This window comes from Anomaloglossus baeobatrachus, chromosome 9 (genome assembly GCF_048569485.1).
Source record: "Anomaloglossus baeobatrachus isolate aAnoBae1 chromosome 9, aAnoBae1.hap1, whole genome shotgun sequence".
Classification (NCBI taxonomy): domain Eukaryota; kingdom Metazoa; phylum Chordata; class Amphibia; order Anura; family Aromobatidae; genus Anomaloglossus; species Anomaloglossus baeobatrachus.
The window spans coordinates 219174800-219195756 of record NC_134361.1 but is presented as its reverse complement, the minus strand read 5'-3'; the positions used below and the strand labels follow the sequence as shown (position 1 = coordinate 219195756).

General features: G+C 52.2%; 2 protein-coding genes across 3 annotated transcripts in view; one reads left to right on the top strand and one right to left on the bottom strand.

Moving 5' to 3' along the window:
- The window catches only part of LOC142251594 (methyl-CpG-binding domain protein 1-like), a 29773-nt gene extending 14022 nt beyond the window's left edge, over window positions 1–15751 (top strand). For both annotated transcript variants that reach the window (XM_075324548.1, XM_075324547.1), the window contains 4 exons: window positions 4127–4210; window positions 4312–4407; window positions 4497–4577; window positions 12343–15751. In XM_075324548.1, coding sequence (XP_075180663.1) covers window positions 4127–4210; window positions 4312–4407; window positions 4497–4577; window positions 12343–12789 — 708 coding nt within the window. In that variant the 3' untranslated portion in view covers window positions 12790–15751. The remainder of the gene's footprint in view (window positions 1–4126; window positions 4211–4311; window positions 4408–4496; window positions 4578–12342) is intronic.
- A 3412-nt stretch (window positions 15752–19163) lies between these two features.
- On the bottom strand, window positions 19164–20096 carry LOC142251905 (olfactory receptor 1f45-like). Its single transcript, XM_075324955.1, has one exon. It carries the CDS (start codon window positions 20094–20096, stop codon window positions 19164–19166), a length of 933 nt encoding a protein of 310 aa, XP_075181070.1.
- Between the last annotated feature and the right edge of the window lie 861 nt (window positions 20097–20957).

The following is a 20957-nucleotide window of genomic DNA, read 5'->3' as shown; positions in this document are numbered from 1 at the left end:
TGGGCTTCCGGTTCCTTCAGGGCTGAAGGCCCATTCTACCAGAGCCGTGGGTGCGTCCTGGGCATTACGACACCAGGCTACGGCTCAACAGGTGTGCCAGGCAGCTACCTGGTCGAGTCTGCACACTTTCACCAAACATTATCAGGTGCATACCTATGCTTCGGCGGACGCCAGCCTAGGGAGAAGAGTCCTGCAGGCGGCAGTTGCCTCCTCGTAGGGGAGGGCTGTCTTGCAGCTCTAACATGTGGTATTTCTTTACCCACCCAGGGACAGCTTTTGGACGTCCCAATCGTCTGGGTCTCCCAATGGAGCGACGAAGAAGAAGGGAATTTTGTTACTTACCGTAAATTCCTTTTCTTCTAGCTCCTATTGGGAGACCCAGCACCCGCCCTGTTGTCCTTCGGGATTTTTGGGTTGTTTCGGGTACACATGTTGCTCATGTTGAACGGTTTTTCAGTTCTCCGATGTTACTCGGCGTGAATTTGTTTAAACCAGTTCTTGGCTTTCCTCCTTCTTGCTTTGGCACTAAAACTGGTGAGCCAGTGATCCCACTGGGGGTGTATAGCCAGAAGGGGAGGGGCCTTACACTTTTTAGTGTAATTGCTTTGTGTGGCCTCCGGAGGCAGTGCTATACACCCAATCGTCTGGGTCTCCCAATAGGAGCTAGAAGAAAAGGAATTTACGGTAAGTAACAAAATTCCCTTCTTTTGTATGCAGCTCCTATGCAGGCCTATGCGTCGCTTATGGTTACAGACTGCAAACAATCCTCATTTTAGTCCACGTCATTCTCTGCTTATCAGACAAGACGGCAGTTGTGATCATTCACCCCTTCCATCTGTCACAGTCAGGGGGGGGTGTCTTATCATGCAGAAGGGCATCTGCCCCAAACTGCACAACTCGAGTCAGCTCAGATCGCTGCTGTGTCACCTTTTAGATGCGGCAGTCCATCTCTGACAGTGACATTTAAATTATCGGGACACCGACCCCCAACTTCCACAATACTATTGTGGGGTCCTAAAGGGTCATCAAAGCAGTCAGGGGCCCCCCACTGTAGCCCCCATCAGCTGGGGGCTATAGGGGGGGGACCCATCAGCTGGGGGCTATAGGGGGGGGACCCATCAGCTGGAGGCTATAGCGGGGGACCCATCAGCTGGAGGCTATAGCGGGGGACCCATCAGCTGGGGGCTATAGGGGGGGGACCAATCAGCTGGAGGCTATAGTGGGGGACCCATCAGCTGGAGGCTATAGCGGGGGACCCATCAGCTGGAGGCTATAGCCGGGGACCCATCAGCTGGGGGCTATAGGGGGGGACCCATCAGCTGGGGGCTATAGGGGGGGACCCATCAGCTGGGGGCTATAGGGGGGACCCATCAGCTGGGGGCTATAGGGGGGGACCCATCAGCTGGGGGCTATAGGGGGGACCCATCAGCTGGGGGCTATAGGGGGGGACCCATCAGCTGGGGGCTATAGGGGGGACCCATCAGCTGGGGGCTATAGGGGGGGACCCATCAGCTGGGGGCTATAGGGGGGACCCATCAGCTGGGGGCTATAGGGGGGGACCCATCAGCTGGGGGCTATAGGGGGGGACCCATCAGCTGGGGGCTATAGGGGGGGACCCATCAGCTGGGGGCTATAGGGGGGACCCATCAGCTGGGGGCTATAGGGGGGACCCATCAGCTGGGGGCTATAGGGGGGACCCATCAGCTGCAGGCTATAGCGGGGGACCCATCAGCTGCAGGCTATAGCGGGGGACCCATCAGCTGGGGGCTATAGGAGGGACCCATCAGCTAGGGGCTACAGGTGGGGGGGTCCATCAGCTGCCATATTGGTCCTTCTGTAGCTTCCTTGCAGAACGTCTCTTTAAACTTCCGTATTTTTCAAATTGTAAGACACACTTTTCCTCCCAAACAATTGGGAGGAAAATGATGGGTGCGTCTCATAATTGGAGGGTGGGGTGGAGAGGGGTCACGGGAGGCAGGGGCGGTGCGCTGCAGTGTGGGCTTACTGTGGGCTGTGCTGCAGTAGCCTCCATTCTGAAAACGTCGGTGGTGTGAGCTTCGAATAATATCGCCCGGAGTCGTCGCATGCGCAGATGCAGCTCTTGGCTCAAGAATCTCATCTGTGCATGCGCCGTCTTGGGAGGTGCGCTGTGCTGCGAGCAGCGCGCTGTGGGCTGTGCTGTGGGCGCCACCATTTACGAAATTGTCGGTGGAGCGGGCTTCAAATAGTGGCCCCCGGAGTTAGCGCATGCGCAGATGGAGCTTCTCGGCTCAAGAATCCCATCTGCGCATGCACCGCCTCTGGCCCATTGATCTCCAAGCAGCTGACTTAAGAAAAATGGCGCCCGGAGGCGGCGCGTGCACAGATGAGATCTCCGCTTGCCATTGAGCCGATAGCTCAATCTGTGCATGCACCGCTTCAGGGCGCCATTTCTTTGAAGCCCGCACCGCCGACAGTTTCTGGATGCTCCTCCTGCCTCAGCACCCGCTGCATCGCCCTACTCCACCACTGCCCGCTGCATCGCCCTACTCCACCACTGCCCGCTGCATCGCCCTACTCCACCACTGCCCGCTGCATCGCCCTACTCCACCACTGCCCGCTGCATCGCCCTACTCCACCACTGCCCGCTGCATCGCCCTACTCCACCACTGCCCGCTGCATCGCCCTACTCCACCACTGCCCGCTGCATCGCCCTACTCCACCACTGCCCGCTGCATCGCCCTACTCCACCACTGCCCGCTGCATCGCCCTACTCCACCACTGCCCGCAGCATAGCCCTACTCCACCACTGCCCGCAGCATAGCCCTACTCCACCACTGCCCGCAGCATAGCCCTACTCCACCACTGCCCGCAGCATAGCCCTACTCCACCACTGCCCGCAGCATAGCCCTACTCCACCACTGCCCGCAGCATAGCCCTACTCCACCACTGCCCGCAGCATAGCCCTACTCCACCACTGCCCGCAGCATAGCCCTACTCCACCACTGCCCGCAGCATAGCCCTACTCCACCACTGCCCGCAGCATAGCCCTACTCCACCACTGCCCGCAGCATAGCCCTACTCCACCACTGCCCGCAGCATAGCCCTACTCCACCACTGCCCGCAGCATAGCCCTACTCCACCACTGCCCGCAGCATAGCCCTACTCCACCACTGCCCGCAGCATAGCCCTACTCCACCACTGCCCGCAGCATAGCCCTACTCCACCACTGCCCGCAGCATAGCCCTACTCCACCACTGCCCGCAGCATAGCCCTACTCCACCACTGCCCGCAGCATAGCCCTACTCCACCACTGCCCGCAGCATCGCCCTACTCCACCACTGCCCGCAGCATCGCCCTACTCCACCACTGCCCGCAGCATCGCCCTACTCCACCACTGCCCGCAGCATCGCCCTACTCCACCACTGCCCGCAGCATCGCCCTACTCCACCACTGCCCGCAGCATCGCCCTACTCCACCACTGCCCGCAGCATCGTGACCCCGCTCCACCACCCCCCTGCCTCCTCTGACCCCGCTCCACCACCACCCCTGCCTCCTCTGACCCCGCTCCACCCCTGCCTCCTCTGACCCTGCTCCACCACCACCCCTGCCTCCTCTGACCCCGCTCCACCACCACCCCTGCCTCCTCTGACCCCGCTCCACCACCACCCCTGCCTCCTCTGACCCCGCTCCACCACCACCCCTGCCTCCTCTGACCCCGCTCCACCACCACCCCTGCCTCCTCTGACCCCGCTCCACCACTGCTGTTTCCTCCTCCGGTAACAAGACTGACCTATTTCCCCCCCCCCTTTTTTTTTTAAATTCGGGGTGCCTCTTATAATCCGGTGCGTCTTTATAAAATTAAAAATATGGTTAACTGCAAAACTGTAGTGTTAGAATATTTAGTGTAAGAGATCATTCTCTATGGCTCCTGGAAAAAGCGGAGGACAAAAACCAAAAAGAGAGAAAACAGCCGTTCGTGAAGGGGTTAAGGCTCGTGGCTCCGCATGGACGTTGCATGCACAGAACAGGAGGGCGTATGACATAAAGAAATGGGTGACAAGTGTAGGCACAGTTTTTTTTTGGTTTTTTTTGGGGGGGGTTTCGGAAGAGTTTTTACCGTATTTTCTTGATCCCGCCCCATCAGTGTTTGGATGACGCTGAGGAGTCACCACCGAGGATACCGGTGATCCGACTGGCGCTGAAGAATGGAGGCTATCCTGCTGCCGATGTAAGAACTGTGCGATATATGTGTGCTCTATAGATACGTGGAGCGTGTGGGCGCCCCCCTTGTATACCGCCGCCTGGCACTGCCATCATTGATTGTTACAGGGCACACGTGGCGGCTGGGTCATAGGTGCCGTGGACTCCAAAGCGGTGGAAGAAGAGATCACTATCATTGACGACGATGATGACGAGCAGCCCCTGGTACGCGCTCCGTCCTCACCCCTTGCCCACGCGATGGAGGATTTAATCTGTGCCCTCCCGGGTTATACGGTCCGCGCTTTGTTTTACAGGATCTCCATTGCCCGGTGAAATCGGAAGAGTTCCTGGTGGAGGATGATGACGTCGCGCTGGCGGACAGCAATACTCCCGTGGTGAGACTTCACATGTCTGTAAGCGGCAGATTCAGCGCGGTGCTCAGTGTTTACAATGCTCTCATCAGTGATCTCAGCAGTATGACGTGACCGCTGCAATCACTGATTGGCTGCAGCGATCATGTGCCCCAAGCTTGTAAAGTAAGGCCGAGCGGAACGTCTGCAGAAAGTATGACGCCATTCTCTTTCATGTACTGAAAAAACAGGAAAATTAGAAAAAAAATCATGGGTCTTAAAAGTAAGGGGAGAAAACAAAAACGCAAAAAAAAAGTTGGCTGCGGATGGGAGTCCTTCCGCTGGGTTGGCAGGATAGGAGTCTTTCCGGGTTTCGCAGGATAGGAGTCCTTCCAGAGTTAGCAGGATTGGGAGTCGTAATTCCGGAGTTGGCAGGATTGGGAGTCGTAATTCCGGGGTTGGTAGGATGGGAGTCGTAATTCCGGGGTTGGCGGGATTGGGAGTCGTTCTGGGGTTGGCGGCATTGGGAGTCGTAATTCCGGGGTTGGCAGGATTGGGAGTCCTTCCGGGGTTGGCGGGATTGGGAGTCGTTCCGGGGTTGGCGGGATTGGGAGTCGTAATTCCGGAGTTGGCAGGATTGGGAGTCGTAATTCCGGGGTTGGTAGGATGGGAGTCGTAATTCCGGGGTTGGCGGGATTGGGAGTCGTTCTGGGGTTGGCGGCATTGGGAGTCGTAATTCCAGAGTTGGCAGGATTGGGAGTCCTTCTGGGGTTGGCGGGATTGGGAGTCGTTCTGGGGTTGGCGGGATTGGGAGTCGTTCCGGGGTTGGCGGGATTGGCAGTCCTTCCGGGGTTGGCGGGATTGGGAGTCCTTCCGGGGTTGGCGGGATTGGGAGTCCTTCCGGGGTTGGCGGGATTGGGAGTCCTTCCGGGGTTGGCGGGATTGGGAGTCCTTCCGGGGTTGGCGGGATTGGGAGTCTTCTTTTTCGCTCCTAATTGGGAGACCCAGACAATTGGGTGTATAGCTATTGCCTCTGGAGGCCACACAAAGTATTACACTTAAAAGTGTAAGGCCCCTCCCCTTCTGGCTATACACCCCCAGTGGGATCACTGGCTCACCAGTTTTGTGCTTTGTGCGAAGGAGGCAACACATCCACGCATAGCTCCACTGTTTAGTCAGCAGCAGCTGCTGACTATGTCGGATGGAAGAAAAGAGGGCCCATACTAAGGGCCCCCAGCATGCTCCCTTCTCACCCCACTTCATGTCGGAGGTGTTTGTTAAGGTTGAGGTACCCATTGCGGGTACGGAGGCTGGAGCCCACATGCTGCTTCCTTCCCCATCCCTTTTTACAGGGCTCTGGGTGAAGTGGGATTCTATCGGTCTCCAGGCACTGAGGCCGTGCTCCATCCACAGCCCCTGGTACTGCTGGACATGGAGCGGAGTATCTTCAGGGACATGGCCCTGCTACATGGAGGTACTCGGTGTCCCTGTGGGGACCGCGCAGACACACGGCAGCACTGCTGGGTGTGTTAGTGCGCCAGGGACAGCGGCGCTGTCCGCACTAGTGCCATCGCACACCACAGCGTTGCTGGGTGTGTTAGTGTATTGGGTGACTACCGCGCTAACGCCGCTGCCGTTTTTATTTAAGGCGCCGCTGGGAGTTGTGGTGCGCCGGGGACTTCCGCGCCGGCCAGCACTGATATGCCGGCCGCGCTTATTAACTCGAGTCCCCGGCTTCTGGGCCTAGTCTCCCTTCGTTACCGCCCACAGCCCTGACAGTCAGGGTAGGGGCGTGACGCTGCATAGCACAGCAGCACTGAGAGCTGGAGTATGTTTTGCATACTCCACCCCTCTCACTGTGTGCACTGTGAAACCGGATTCCCGCACTTTCTCAGGCACGCCCACGGCTTCCTTCTCTACAAGGACGCCGGCAGCCATTAGTGTCAGTTTTCTGTACGATACAGAGACAAGTGTGGAAGACCCTGGCATTCTGATAGTCACACAATCGCTGCAACAGGCGTTAAGCAGCACCTGTGGTGCTAACCCCACTAGTGCAGAGGTGCACTTATAGATATGCTTGTACTATATACATTGCACTGTTTGGTCGCACGTTGTATATACCCTCCTGGATTGTGCGGAGGAGTTATCAGCATATTCTCTGTGTAAAACAAAGGTGCAGAACCACATGTTTTTTCTATGCAGCCGGTACAGCATGTACGGCTATACGGCCGGCAGGTTACATAGACCCCCATTGTATCCAACTCAGCCGGAGTCTCTGCTAATGGCCAGAGGATGAGGACGGTGTCTGCAGTATTTACTGACAGATTTTCTGAGACTATGGCTATGATACTAGAAGCCTAGCAGTCCGGACATGTCTCTCACAATATGGGCACTGTTGAATCATTGATCCATGGCCCCCCTCAGTGTGAACAACTAACAACTCCGGGAATGTCACACGCATCCCAGAGTCACGGCTCTGCACAGACGTCAGTCCCAGACAGCCTAAGCGGGCTCACTATGAGCGGCCCTCGGTTTCATCAGGGTCCTAGCAGAAGGACTCTCTGTGTACTGAGGCGGAAGTAGCGGCTCAGGATTCTGATCCTGAGACCGCTCTCAATCTGGATACACCTAATGGTGACGCCATAGTGAATAATCTTATAGCGTCCATCAATAGAATGTTGGTTATTTCTCACACGTATTTTTCTGGAGCACTCTGCCTTCAGAGAGGCAGTCCAGGAACACCACACTTATCCAGATATGCGCTTCTCCAAACGGCTTAGGATACACGTTATCCCTGCCCCCTGACGTGGTCAAGGACTGGACCCAGTGTCCCAAGCGGCATCCTCCAATCTCCAGGCTTGTAGCTAGATCCATAGTTGCAGTGGGAGATGGAGCTGCACTTAAAGATGCCACTGACAGACAGATGGATCTCTGGTCGAAATCCATCTATGAGGCTGTCGGCGCACCGTTGGCTCCAGCATTCTCACCCTTGGGGCACTCCAAGCTATTTCAGCTTGTCTTACACAGATTGACACGGTTACACGTACATCTGTGCCGCAGGTGGCATCCTTAACCTCTCAAATGTCTGCATTTCTTTCTTACGCGAGTCAGGTTGCCCTAGACTCTGCGAACCGTGCGGCAGTAGCCTCCGCTACTCCGTGTTTTTAAGCAGAGCCTGGTCTGCTCGTTAAGTGAATGGAAGGCACATTCTGCTTCCAAAAAAGGGTGCTTAACCAGTTGCCTTTTTCTGCTGACCGACTGTTTGGTGAGCGTTTGGATGTAACCATTAAACAGTCCAGGGGTAAGGATTCATCCTTTCCTCAGCCCGGACACAACAAACCCCAACAGAGCAGGAGGCAGTCGGGGTTTCGGTCTTTTCGAGGCTCGGCCAGGTCCCATTTTTCCTCGTCCAATGTGGACTCAAAAGGATCAGAGGAGCTCAGATTCTTGGCGGGCTCAGTCACGCCCAAAAAAGAGACAGTCTGAAAACCCGCTTCCAAGGCGGCTTCCTCATGAATTGCGGCCTCCTCTCTCCGCATCCTCGGTCGGTAGCAGGCTCTCCCGCCTTGGCGATATTTAGCTGCCATAGGTCAATGACCGTTGGGTGTGAGACATTCTGTCTCACGGGTACAGGATAGAGCTCACTTCTCGTCCTCCAACTCGATTCTTCAGAACTTCTCCACCTCCCGGCCGAGCCGCTGCTCTTCTGCAAACAGGGTGCACTCTATAGGCAGAAAGAGTGATGACCCCCGTTCCTCTTCAGGAACAAGGTCACGGTTTTTACCCCAAATTATTTGCGGTGCCTATAAGAACGGGCCGTTCCGTCCCGTTCTAGATCTAAAACTGCTCAGCAAGCTCGTGGACACCAGGCGGTTCCGGATGGAATCCCTCCGCCATGTCATCGCCTCAGTGTCCCAAGGAGATTTCCTAGCATCATTAGGCATCAAGGATGCCTATCCACACGTGCCGTTTGATCCAGAGCACTAGCGTTTCTACGCTTCGTTATAGGAGACGAACACCTTCTGTTCGTAGCTCTACCTTCCGGCTAGCGACAGTCCCACTGGTCTTCGCCAAGGTCAGGGCAGCAGTAGTCACAGTCCTGCACTCTCAGGGTCACTCTGTGATCCCATATTTAGACGATCTACTTGTCAAGGCACTCTCTTAGGAAACATGCCGACACTGCCCGAACGTTGCGCTGGAGACTCTCTAGAGTTTTGGGTGGATCATCAACTTTTTAAAGTCAGATCCGACCCCGACCCTATCGCTAACATATCTAGGCATGGAGTTTCATACTCTCTCAGCGATAGTGAAGCTTCCGCTAGACAAACAGCATTCACTACGGGCTGCAATCTCTTCTTTAAGAACCAGTCGCACACATTGAGACGCCTCATGCACTTCCTACGTAAGATGGTAGCAATGGAGGCAGTTCTTTTCGCGCAGTTTCATCTGCGTCCACTACAATGTGACATTCTCCGCCAATGGGACGGGGAGTCGACCTCCCTCAACAGAGTCGTCTTTCTTTCTCAGGCGGCCAAGGAATCTCTACGGTGGTGGCTTCTTCCCACCTCATGGTCAAAAAGAAGGTCCTTCCTATCCCCATCCTGGGCGATAGTTACGACAGACGCGAGTCGATCAGGGTGGGGAGCAGTTTTTTCTCCACCACAGCGCTCAGGGTACGTGGACTCAGCAACAGTCCACCCTTCAGATCAATGTTCTTGAACACAGAGCAGTGTATCTTGCCCTACAAACCTTCCAACAGCAGCTGGAAAGCAAGCAAATCCGACTTCAGTCGGACAACTCCACAGCGGTGGCATACATCAACCACCAAGGAAGAACGCGCAACCGACAAGCCTTCCAGGAAGTCCGGCAGGTTCTGATATGGGTGGAAGACACGGCATCCACCATATCCACAGTTCACATCCCAGGCGTGGAAAACTAGGAAGCTGACTTCCTAAGTCGCCGGGGTGTGGCCGAAAGAGTATGGTCTCTTCACCCGGACGGGTTTCAGGAGATCTGGCGCCGCTGACAGAGGCCGGACGTCGATCTAATGGCGTCACGGCACAACAACAATGTGCCAGCTTCATGGCACGGTTTCACAATCATTGAGCTCTGGCGGCAGACGCCTTAGTTCAGCATTGGTCGCAGTTCCAGCTACCTTATGTGCCACCTCTAGCATTATTGCCCAGAGTGCTGCGTTAGATCAGGACCGACTGCGGCCGCGCCATCCTCGTCGCTACAGATTGGCCGAGGGTGTTGTGGTTCCCGGTTCTGTGGTGCCTCACGGTAGGCTAACCGGGGGCACTACCAGACCAATCAGACTGGCTGTCTCAAGGGCCATTCTTCCATTTGAATTCTAAGGCCCTCAACCTGATGGTGTGGCATTGAGTCCTGGAACCTAGTGTCGTCAGGGTTACCTCAGGACGTGGTTGCCACCATGAGACAGGCTAGCATACCAACGTCCGCCAAGATTGACCACAGGACGTGGAAGATATTCTTATCTCAGTGCTCGGCGCAGGGTGTTTCTCCCTGGCCGGTTGCATCGTCCATGTTTCCTTCCTTCCTGCAATCTAGGTTGGAAAAAGGGTTGTCGCTCAGTTCCCTTCAGGGACAAGTCTCAGCGCTATCTGTATTTTTTCAGAAACGACTTCCTCAGGTACGCACGTTCCTACGGGGAGTTTGTCTTCTCAGCACTCCGTACAGGCGGCCGTCAGAGCCCTGGGATCTGAACAAGGTTCTAATTGCTCTCCAGATGCCGCCTTTCGAGCCTTTGAAAGAGGTCTCCCTTCCCGCTTTCTCGGGAAGTGGCCTTCTAGTAACGGTCTCGTCTCTTGGGAGAGTTTCCGAGCTAGCAACGCTCTCATACAAATCTCCCTTCCTGGTCCTTCACCAGGACAGGGTAGTTCTGCGTCCGATTCCGGAATTTCTCCCTAAGGTGGTGTCCCTCTTTCATATCAATCAGGATATCACCTCACCTTCTTTGTGCCCTCGTCCAGTCCATCAATTTCAGAAGGATTTGCATCTGTTGGTTCTGGTGAGAGCACTCAGGTTCTACTTCCCGCATGGCGCTCCTGCGCCACCCGGATGCACTCTTTGTCCTTGTCGCTGGTCGGCGTAAACAGTCGCAAGCTTCTGAATCCACCCTGGCTCGGGGGATCGAGGAACCAATTCTTGAAACCTACAGTTCTTCTGGGCTTCTGGTTCTCTCAAGGCTGAAGGCCCATTCTACCAGAGCCGTGGGTGCATCCTGGGCATTACGGCACCAGGCTACGGCTCAGCAGGTGTGTCAGGCACCTACCTGATTGAGTCTGCATACTTTTACCAAGCATTTTCAGGTGCATACCTACGCTTCGGCAGACGCCAGCCTAGGTAGATAAGTCCTTCAGGCGGCGATTGCCCACCTGTAGGGAAGGGCTGTTTGACGGCCCTATCACGAGGTATTCTTTTACCCACCCAGGGACTGCTTTTGGACGTCCCAATTGTCTGGGTCTCCCAATTAGGAGCGAAAAAGAAGAAGGGAATTTTGTTTACTTACCGTAAATTCCTTTTCTTCTAGCTCCAATTGGGAGACCCAGCACCCGCCCTGTTTTCTCGGGGTTTTTCGGTTTTTTCGGGTACACATGTTGTTCATGTGGTATGGTTCAGTTCTCCGATGTTTCCTCGGATTGAATTGGTCTTTAAACCAGTTATTGGCTTTCCTCCTTCTTGCTTTGGCACTAAAACTGGTGAGCCAGTGATCCCACTGGGGGTGTATAGCCAGAAGGGGAGGGGCCTTACACTTTTAAGTGTAATACTTTGTGTGGCCTCCAGAGGCAATAGCTATACACCCAATTGTCTGGGTCTCCCAATTGGAGCTAGAAGAAAAGGAATTTACGGTAAGTAAACAAAATTCCCTTCGTTCCGGGGTTGGCGGGATTGGGAGTCGTTCCGGGGTTGGCGGGATTGGGAGTCGTTCCGGGGTTGGCGGTATTGGGAGTCGTTCCGGGGTTGGCGGGATTGGGAGTCGTTCCGGGGTTGGCGGGATTGGGAGTCGTTCCGGGGTTGGCGGGATTGGGAGTCCTTCCGGGGTTGGCGGGATTGGGAGTCCTTCCGGGGTTGGCGGGATTGGGAGTCCTTCCGGGGTTGGCGGGATTGGGAGTCCTTCCGGGGTTGGCGGGATTGGGAGTCCTTCCGGGGTTGGCGGGATTGGGAGTCCTTCCGGGGTTGGCGGGATTGGGAGTCCTTCCGGGGTTGGCGGGATTGGGAGTCCTTCCGGGGTTGGCGGGATTGGGAGTCCTTCCGGGGTTGGCGGGATTGGGAGTCCTTCCGGGGTTGGCGGGATTGGGAGTACTTTTGGGGTTGGCGGGATTGGGAGTCGTTCCGGGGTTGGCGGGATTGGGAGTCCTTCTGGGGTTGGCGGGATTGGGAGTCGTTCCGGGGTTGGCGGGATTGGGAGTCGTTCCGGGGTTGGCGGGATTGGGAGTCGTTCCGGGGTTGGCGGGATTGGGAGTCGTAATTCCGGGGTTGGCGGGATTGGGAGTCGTAATTCCAGAGTTGGCGGGATTGGGAGTCCTTCCGGAGTTGGCGGGATTGGGAGTCCTTTTGGGGTTGGCTTGATTGGGAGTCGTTCCGGGGTTGGTGGGATTGGGAGTCGTTCCGGGGCTGGCGGGATTGGGAGTTCTTTCGGGGTTGGCGGGATTGGGAGTCGTTTTTCCGGGGTTGGCGGGATTGGGAGTCGTTCCGGGGTTGGCGGGATTAGGAGTTGTTCCGGGGTTGGCAGGATTGGGAGTGCTTCCATTTGACTTATCCCTCCGTGTTTCCATTTGCTCCACAGATCATGGAGATCTACAGTCTGGGCTCTTACAACGCCAGAAATGATCTGGATCCACTCCTGCAGGAATTTATGGATGAACTGAATGAGATTCCCTTACCGGCACACTGGGAAGTCCTTGCTCCCACCGGCCCCAACCTACACCTAATCCAGAGGTCGCGGGTGTCCACCATGGCAGAGACAATCATCCACATACTACCGGGACTTCACTTTAATATCGCAGTGAGGAATTACCCCGTCCCCACCACCCACGAACTCTTCAGCAAGCATCCGAGCCGGCTCACCACCGTGGACGAGGTGGTGGAGCTCATCTGCGACCTGGAGGCCTATCGTCCCTGCGGAGGTCTACCGAAAAGCGGCCTGCCTTCTCCAAACTGTATGGTGTTGGTGTACGAGGATCGGTGCCCCGAATGTTGCACAACACCCTGGCCGTCAGGCATTTACCACTGAAGCCGAGGGTGAAGGGTGGGCCAGCGCTCAGGGACAAGGGACTGCTCATGACATTTTAGCTGTGGATGGACAGGATCAGAATGGACAAGCCTGTGCACGGAGGGTGGTTAAATATCCCACCTCCCATTAAAGCTGGGCATCTCAGCGTCCAAAGAAGAGTGAGCGAGGGGCCGATTATTAGCGGGGGCTTCCCAATAGCCCAGAGGTGTAGCCGATTTTAGCTATAGGTGTATCTAAGCATAACATCACTTCCACCCAGCTTCAGTCATAGGGACCAAATAAAAGCCATGTTTTCGTTTAGAGGGATGATAGTATGCGTAGGATTGGGGGTCACGGGGGCTGTAGCCAAGATTGCTGGGACCCCCACAAGTCACAGGAGCCCCCTGTCCAGCTTGTGCACTGCAACCTCGGCAGTACGCTTGCTCAACCGCAACGGGACCCCTGTTCTTGTGATTGTTAGGACCCCCTATAATCAGCACGTTATCACCTATCCGAACCGGCAATCTTGGCACAGCCCCTTTAACTTAAAGGGTAAGTAAGACCCCCCCTTTTTTTGTTTTGAGATTTTACAGTGTCTGGGGGGCTCATTGACAGGGGTCCCCCTGTTGTAAGAATGGCTCCTGTCTTGGCGCAACCTGTAACAATGACTGTTGTCTTGGCACCACTTGTAAGAACGACTCCTGTCTTCGCGCCATTTGTAAGAACGACTCCTGTCTTCGCGCCATTTGTAAGAACGACTCCTGTCTTCGCGCCATTTGTAAGAACGACTCCTGTCTTCGCGCCATTTCTAAGAACGACTCCTGTCTTCGCGCCATTTGTAAGAACGACTCCTGTCTTCGCGCCATTTGTAAGAACAACTCTTGTCTTGACACGACTGGTAAGAAGGACTCCTCTCTTGGCGCCACTTGTAAGACCGACTCCTCTCTTGGCGCCACTTGTAAGACCGACTCCTCTCTTGGCGCCACTTGTAAGACCGACTCCTGTCTTGGCGCCACTTGTAAGAACGACTCCTGTCTTGGCGCCACTTGTAAGAACGACTCCTGTCTTGACTCAGATCGTCTACATGTATAACATCACAGGAGGTTAAAGTGACCACAACACCTTCACCTGCCAACGTGTATGTAATGTTCTCCCTAGTAAAAGGGATCGGGCATGTTGGATTTGGACACGCCCAATCCTTTCTCATTAGGTCGGTTTAACACATCTGTGGGCCAAGTTCAGACCGCGATGAATGAACCTTCTCAATCCAAATTCCGCCTTTATCCCCGTGGAGGTGTAGAGTTCAGGCGAGAAGACCCCAAACACATCTGTCAGCCAAGTCTGGACCGCGATGTATGAACCTTCTTAACCCGAATGCCTCATTTATGCCCATGGAGGTGTAGAGTTTTGGCAAAGAGACCCCAAACACATCTGTCTGCCAAGTCCGGACCGCGATGAATGAACCTTCCTAACCCTAATGCCTCATTTATGCCCATGGAGGTGTAGAGTTTTGGCGAGGAGACCCCAAACACATCTGTCGGCCAAGTCCAGACCGCGATGAATGAACCTTCCTAACCCGAATGCCTCATTTATGTCCATTGAGGTGTAGAGTTTTGGCGAGGAGACCCCAAACACATCTGAAGAACAAGTCCGGACCGCGATGAATGAACCTTCCTAACCCTAATGCCTCATTTATGCCCATGGAGGTGTAGAGTTTTGGCGAGGAGACCCCAAACACATCTGAAGAACAAGTCCGGACCGCGATGAATGAACCTTCTTAACCCTAATGCCTCATTTATACCCATGGAGGTGTAGAGTTTGGGTGAGGAGACCCCAAACACATCTGTCGGCCAAGTCTGGACCGCGATGAATAAACCTTCTTAACCCTAATGCCTTGTTTATCCCCATGGAGGCGTAGAGTTTGGACGAGGAGACCCCAAACACATCTGTCGGCCAAGTCCGGACCGCGATGAATGAACCTTCCCAACCCTAATGCCTCATTTATGCCCATGGAGGTGTAGAGTTTGGGCGAGGAGACCCCAAACCATGACACGTGGATGTGTTAAACCGACCTTACGTCGGTCTTCCCACTCAAAACGCATGCTCAACCAAACCGACCACGCACGTCTACGGAGAGGTCGGAAGCGATAACTGTTGGTGAAAACGAGCGTTCAGCCAAGACTTGGCCAATGGTGGTCATCAAGTTCCACCAAGAAGACCTTCTCCCCCTTTGTGGCACTCTCAGTCGAAAGGTCACATTGGGGAGGAGGCGAGACCTCCACTTGTCACCGATGAGGTGGTCTTGGCCTGTCAGAGGTCATTGTGGGGGTGCAGGGGGTCCCTATGGGGTGTTCTAGCTGGGCCCGTAGTGTTCGGTTCTTTTTTTGTGTTGTCTCGTGACGTGAGCTGTTCTCAGATTTCTAGGGAATAGATGATCTTTTAGGGGGACGGTTCTCCGGACTCTTTGTTCTTTCTACACTGGACGTACCTGAGGCTGGGCCGCAGATAATATAAAGTTCTTGGTTAATCGTATATTTTCAGGTTTTTCCGCAGAGTTGGTTTTATGTCTTTTACCCCGGCCCCGTCTGATCAGTCTTCCTATCAGTTTCTCCGCAGACGGGCGGGCTTTCGTGTTGCCGGCAGTAGGACCTCTCCTCACCGGAGATCAAAAAACAAACACAAAAAAAAAAGTTGCTGCTTTTTAAATAAAGGATAAATATGTTTATATTTGTTATTCTGTACAGAAATGTCTGGTTTATACGTCGCGTTGTCCTGTCGGGGGGGTCAAGTGTGAACAGGCACCACTGTCTCGTTAATGGACCCCTCTTTGTTAAGAAATATTTTTTTTGTTATTGCCCAATAGCCATCTGGCACAAACCCCCTAGAATTAGGGGATCCCCCGAGAAAATTACATTAATTATCCTGTACTGATCCTGAGTTACCTCCTGTATTATACTCCAGAGCTGCACTCACTATTCTGCTGGTGCAGTCACTGTGTACATACATTACATTACTGATCCTGAGTTACCTCCTGTATTATACTCCAGAGCTGCACTCACTATTCTGCTGGTGCAGTCACTGTGTACATACATTACTGATCCTGAGTTACCTCCAGTATTATACTCCAGAGCTGCACTCACTATTCTGCTGGTGCAGTCACTGTGTACATACATTACATTACTGATCCTGAGTTACCTCCTGTATTATACTCCAGAGCTGCACTTACTATTCTGCTGAAGTCACTGTGTACGTACATTACATTACAGGCCCTGTATTATACTCCAGAGCTGCCCTCAATATTCTGCTGGTATAGTCACTGTGTACATACATTACTGATCCTGAGTTACTTCCTGTATTATACTCCAGAGCTGCACTCACTATTCTGCTGGTGCAGTCACTGTGTACATACATTACATTACTGATCCTGAGTTACCTCCTGTAGTATACTCCAGAGCTGCACTCACTATTCTGCTGGAGAAGTCACTGTGTACATACATTACATTACAGGCCCTGTAGTATACTCCAGAGCTGCACTCACTATTCTGCTGGTGCAGTCATTGTGTACATACATTACTGATCCTGAGTTACATCCTGTATTATACTCCAGAGCTGCACTCACTATTCTGCTGGTGCAGTCACTGTGTACATACATTACTGATGCTGAGTTACATCCTGTATTATACTTCAGAGCTGCACTCACTATTCTGCTGGTGCAGTCACTGTGTACATACATTACATTACTGATCTTGCATTATATCCCGTATTATTATTCAGAGCTACATTAACAATTTTTACCGGCTTCAGAGCTGAAATCCTGTTAGTATTTACACCTGGCACTATACTGATTTGTACCAAATTCCTCTTGACTAGGTTGTTAGAGTTTCTGACTATTTCATTTGGCAACCAGCAGAACAGTGAGTGCAGCTCTGGAGTATAATACAGGAGGTAACTCAGGATCAGTAATGTAATGTACACAGTGACTGCATCAGCAGAATAGTGAGTACAGCTCTGGAGTATAATGCAGGAGGTAACTCAGGATCAGTAATGTAATGTACACAGTGACTGCACCAGCAGAATAGTGAGTGCAGCTCTGGAGTATAATACAGGAGGTAACGCAGGATTAGTAATGTATGTACACAGTGATTGCACCAGCAGAATAGTGAGTGCAGCTCTGGAGCATAATACAGGAGGTAACTCAGGATCAGTAATGTATGTACACAGTGACTGCACCAGCAGAATAGTGAGTGCAGCTCTGGAGTATAATACAGGAGGTAACGCAGGATTAGTAATGTACGTACACAGTGATTGCACCAGCAGAATAGTGAGTGCAGCTCTGGAGTATAATACAGGAGGTAACTCAGGATCAGTAATGTATGTACACAGTGACTGCACCAGCAGAATAGTGAGTGCAGCTCTGGAGTATAATACAGGAGGTAACTCAGGATCAGTAATGTATGTACACAGTGACTGCACCAGCAGAATAGTGAGTGCAGCTCTGGAGTATAATACAGGAGGTAACTCAGGATCAGTAATGTATGTACACAGTGACTGCACCAGCAGAATAGTGAGTGCAGCTCTGGAGTATAATACAGGAGGTAACTCCGGATCAGTACAGGATAAGTAATGTAATATATGAACCTGCAGAATAGTGAGTGCAGCTCTGGGGTATAATACAAGATATAACTCCGGATCAGTAATGTACTTACAACTTTCCATTGCATCTTGTTTTCATATATAGAATATATTATATATTTTAATGGTGGGCTTCCCCTTTATTGAGGATCGTCTTAGCAATACTTGCCTTTTAATGCCACCTAGTACGGTAGCTTGAAGTCTCAGATTATTCCAAAGAATGAAGACCACGGATACTTAATATTTTCTGTCCGTAGTCGGATGGAGCTGCCCTTTATTTTGCCTTCCCGGATGTGTCCGCTCAGATATGTATTTTGCATCATTCCGGGGCGACTCTGATGTAGGGTCTTAGTATAAAACACTGGAGCACGTCCATAGCCAAGTCAATGACTTAAGACGTATAATTCCACCACCTTAGAAGTAAACGTTTGCACTGCGGATCCCGGACACAGTATTATCTCCCCGGACGGATATATCAGCATCTCGGGTAACCGTTATTACCGTGGGCAGCAGTTGTACTGATGTCACTAGGACACTTCCCGAATATCGTAGACCTTTTATTTTCCTCTTATGCAATGGGTAACGCTATCTTTTTAGCTTACCAACAAAAATGTCCGGTGAGAAAGTGACGGATCCAGTCTACAATTTCAGGTTTTATGTGTGATTTGCCATAAGTAACTGTAACCGAGTTTCACCTTTCGAGGAAGTTCATTGTTTCTCCAATAAATTTTATTTTGTTTACGATGAGCAAGTTTCCCCTCTTTTTTTTTTTTTTCTTTTTATCTGGAGGGCTTGTCTACAAACATGTACCTCATGGGTGGAGCAACGACTTGGGAGGACTTGTCTACAAACATGGACCTCATGTGTGGAGCAACGACTTGGGAGGACTTGTCTACAAACATGGTCCTCATGGGTGGAACGACTACTTGGGAGGACTTGTCTACAAACATGGACCTCATGGGTGGAACGACTACTTGGGAGGACTTGTCTACAAACATGTACCTCATGGGTGGAGCAACGACTTGGGAGGACTTGTCTACAAACATGGTCCTCATGGGTGGAGCAACGACTTGGGAGGACTTGTCTACAAACATGGTCCTCATGGGTGGAACGACTACTTGGGAGGACTTGTCTACAAACATGGACCTCATGGGTAGAGTGACTACTTGGGAGGACTTGTCTACAAATATGGACCTCATGGGTAGAGTGACTACTTGGGAGGACTTGTCTACAAAAATGGACCTCATGGATGGAGCGAAGACTGCGGAAGACTTCTCTACAAACATGGACCTTATGGGTGGAGCGATGACTTGGACTTGTCTACAAGCATGGACCTCATGGTTGGAGTGGCGACTTGGGAGGACTTGTCTACAAGCATGGACCTCATGGTTGGAGTGATAACTTGGGAGGACTTGTCTACAAACATGGACCTCATGGGTACAGCGACTACTTGGAAGGACTTGTCTACAAACATGGACCTCATGGGTGGAGCTACGACTTCGGAAGACTTGTCTACAAACATCGACCTTATGGGTGGAGTGATGACTTGGACTTGTCTACAAGCATGGACCTCATGGTTGGAGTGACGACTTGAGAGGACTTGTCTACAAACATGGACCTTATGGGTGGAGCAACAACTTGGGAGAACTTGTCTACAAACATGGACCTCACGCGTGGAACGACGATTTGGGAGGACTTGTCTACAAACATGGACCTCACGCGTGGAACGTCGATTTTTGAGGACTTGTCTACAAACATGGACCTCATGGGTAGAGCGACGACTTGGGAAAAATCTTCTTCAGAGACTCTATTTGCTTGTTCCTTAGACTATAGATAAAAGGGTTGAGAAGAGGGGTAAGGATGGAGTACACAACGGTCACCGACCTGTCGTCTTCCACAGAATTCGACGAGGAAGGGTGGAAATATGTAAAGAATACGGTGCCGAAGAAAAGTCCTACAGATGTAAGATGAGAAGAACAAGTGGAGAAAGCCTGATGTCTTCCGGAGGATGAACGCATTAAGATGATTTTCCGAATCCTACAATAGGAGAAGACTACAAATACGAAGGGGCTCATTGTGACCAGGGAACCTTCGGTAAACACTAAAAGGTCATATTGTGATGTATCCGAGCAGGACAAGGCAAGCAAAGGGGGCAGGTCGCAGAAGTGTTCTCGGATCTTGTTTGGTCCACAGAAGTTCATAGAAGAAACGATACAGACGTGTAGAAGTGAATGTAACAAGGTGAATATCCAGCAGAACACAATGAGACCCAAACACGTCTTCCTATCCATGATGGAAAAGTAACGAAGAGGATTCCTGATGGCAACCAGTCTGTCGTAAGCCATGACGGCCAAGACGAAGCATTCCATGCTGGCCGTGCAGAACAGAAAGAACAGCTGGCTCATACATCCTTTAAAGGTGATAGTCTTCCTCTCCCGGAGAAGGTTGGCCAACATGACTGGAGCCGTAAGGGAGCTGAAACAAATGTCGACGAAGGAGAGGTTCCCGAGGAAGAAGTACATGGGAGAGTTAAGCCTTGGATCCTTGTTGGTGACCATAATGATCAGTGAATTGCCCAGAAGAGTCAGAAGATACGTCAAAAGAAACCCAACAAAGTGTGTCATCTTCTGGTCTTGGTCGTGAGAAAGGCCCAGAAGAAAAAATTCAGTGACTCTTGACACATTGACTTCATCCATTGAGATCATCCTTTATAGGGCAGCTTATCTGTATTAATTTACATACACAAGAATTGAAGGATTGGGTACATTTACATCTGTACTTTCCCCCTTTAGTTTGACCCTTTGGGGGTTATTCTGGTCAACTGTGACTAGGTCGATTTTAGGTTTGTCTACAATTCAAGGTTTATGGTGCCAACTTTCTCCCTATGGAAATTAAGGCTCAAGCAGTTGGATTTCAGTTTCATGACCTCACCCTTGTGCATGGGAAGAGAAGTCGCTGTCAGAGGTGTCGGCCCACAGATTACCATCCCGAGAGCACATGAACCCTTGGCTAATTCACCCTTGGGTGGTAGGGTTGGCAGTGTATGGCAAGAATAACACAGTATATAGATATACAGTGTGTCCACCTATATCCTGTCCACGACATCAACTTGAGAACGGCGGCAGCTATAGGCATAGAAGTGGTGTCTAGGTATAGTAAAGTAGCCATGTGCTACGCAATGAAACCACCTATAGCGCCACCTGGTGTAAAACATCGGAGTTAGCAATTTTATCTCGAAAACGGAACGAGATAGAGAAAAAAAGTGAATTACAAAGTTGTAGGGCATCATCAATTCAATACGAATCAACACCTTGCATACAGAAATGCTATGATATGAAACCCATGACCCCCCCCCACCCCCAAAAAAACCATTGAATGCTGGTCACGCATATGGCGCTCATGTAACTTTGATGGTCACAGTGTCCCCCGTCAGCTGCAATGCACATCTGGCCTCTGCACAGCATACTGTATCTTGCTGCAATGCACATCTGGCCTCTGCACAGCATACTGTATCTTGCTGCAATGCAATCTGGCCTCTGCACAGCATACTGTATCTT